Source organism: Sardina pilchardus, chromosome 17 (assembly GCF_963854185.1).
Source record: "Sardina pilchardus chromosome 17, fSarPil1.1, whole genome shotgun sequence".
Classification (NCBI taxonomy): Eukaryota; Metazoa; Chordata; class Actinopteri; order Clupeiformes; family Clupeidae; genus Sardina; species Sardina pilchardus.
Genome location: NC_085010.1, coordinates 32,045,829 through 32,047,857, shown reverse-complemented (window position 1 = coordinate 32,047,857; position 2,029 = coordinate 32,045,829). Strand labels below are relative to the sequence as shown.

The 2,029-nt window shown below is 52.5% G+C and overlaps 1 protein-coding gene across 1 annotated transcript in view; it reads left to right on the top strand.

Moving 5' to 3' along the window:
• Window positions 1–352, top strand: part of LOC134062267 (proline-rich protein 5-like) — a gene marked incomplete at its 5' end in the record, with an annotated part of 9,446 nt that extends 9,094 nt beyond the window's left edge. The window contains 1 exon segment of the mRNA XM_062518227.1: window positions 1–352. This exon segment is cut by the window's left edge and continues 518 nt beyond it. Within this exon segment, the coding sequence (XP_062374211.1) occupies window positions 1–31 (31 nt within the window).
• Window positions 353–2,029: the final 1,677 nt, after the last annotated feature.

Genomic DNA, 2,029 nt, shown 5'->3' with positions numbered 1-2,029 from the left:
CGGCCCCGAGAGCCGCCAGAGCGTGGTGTAGCCGCCGCTAGCTGCTAGCTGTTAGCACCACACTCAGAGATGGTGTAGCCGCCGCTAGCTGCTAGCTGTTAGCACCACACTCAGAGATGGTGTAGCCGCCGCTAGCTGCTAGCTGTTAGCACCACACTCAGAGATGGTGTAGCCGCCGCTAGCTGTTAGCACCACACTCAGAGATGGTGTAGCCGCCGCTAGCTGCTAGCTGTTAGCACCACACTCAGAGATGGTGTAGCCGCCGCTAGCTGCTAGCTGTTAGCACCACACTCAGAGATGGTGTAGCCGCCGCTAGCTGCTAGCTGTTAGCACCACACTCAGAGATGGTGTAGCCGCCGCTAGCTGTTAGCACCACACTCAGAGATGGTGTAGCCGCCGCTAGCTGCTAGCTGTTAGCACCACACTCAGAGATGGTGTAGCCGCCGCTAGCTGTTAGCACCACACTCAGAGATGGTGTAGCCGCCGCTAGCTGCTAGCTGTTAGCACCACACTCAGAGATGGTGTAGCTGCTGCTAGCTGTTAGCACCACACTCAGAGATGGTGTAGCTGCTGCTAGCTGTTAGCACCACACTCAGAGATGGTGTAGCCGCCGCTAGCTGCTAGCTGTTAGCACCACACTCAGAGATGGTGTAGCCACCGCTAGCTGCTAGCTGTTAGCACCACACTCAGAGATGGTGTAGCCACCGCTAGCTGCTAGCTGTTAGCACCACACTCAGAGATGGTGTAGCCGCCGCTAGCTGCTAGCTGTTAGCACCACACTCAGAGATGGTGTAGCCGCCCCTAGCTGCTAGCTGTTAGCACCACACTCAGAGATGGTATAACCGCCCCTAGCTGCTATTTGTTAGCACCACACTTAGAGATGGTGTAGCCGCCGCTATGTGCCAGCTGTTAGCACCACACTCAGAGATGGTGTAGCTGCTGCTAGCTGTTACCATGACACCCAGAGATGGTAAAGCCACCGCTAGCTGCTTGCCTTTAACGCTGCATCCAAAGATAGTATAGCCACAGCTAGCTACTTGCTTTTAGAGAGATGATGTAGCCTCTGCTTGCTGATAGCTGTTTACGCCACATGCTGAGATGATGTGGACACAGCTGCTAACTGCTTACCTTTAGCGCCACATCCAGAGATGGTGTAGCCACTGCTAACAGCTAGCCTTTAGCGTCACACTCAAAATGATACAGCCACAGCTGCTAACTGCCAGGCAGGCTTTAGCACCACACCCAGAAGTGGTGTGGCCACAGCTGCTCTCTACCAGGCTCTAGTGGCACAGTTAGACATGCTGCAGCCTCAGCTGCTGATCGTTATTGTTTATTGCTTCATTCAGACATGACATTCCCACATAACGCGACTCAAGCTGTTAGCAGCTAGCGTGCAGCGCGGTGCAGCATCCTCTACGTGCGGCGCAGCATCCTCTACGCGTGGCGCAGCAGTCGCATGGTGGCTCCTCCCACTTGCTGCTCAACACTAGACGCTTGCGCTCTATTGGAACACACTCACCTCTAGTGCTTCTCTTTTCTAGAACTTTCTATTTTCCTAAAATGTTTTGGTTTTCTTCTGCCCTTTGTGTATGTGATGCGATTACTTCACAGCATGAGATTCTTCATGTCCAGCCTCTGTCTTGGTTTAGCCGTGTAGCTCACTCCAAAGCCTCTGTGGTGAATCTGGCCACAGCCCAATGGCTAAATGCTCCTGCATTTGATGGCTGTATGTTGATGAGGTCCTATAGACTTGGTGACAGTGTGACAGTGTTGGCCTATAGACTGGAGAGTTATATGTGAACCTATAGTGGATCAGAAACATTATAAGATCCTGTAAGACCACAATGTCCAGTTCTCTAGAGACAAAACAGCACTATAGGACTAGCACACATAGCACTTAGTAATACAGTAGCCTGCAGTTGGCCACCCTCTCATTGGCTAATAACCCTGTAGGCCTATTGGACTGAACCACTTCACCATCACAGGGGACACCCTGTAGGCCTATTGGACTGAACCACTTCACCATCAC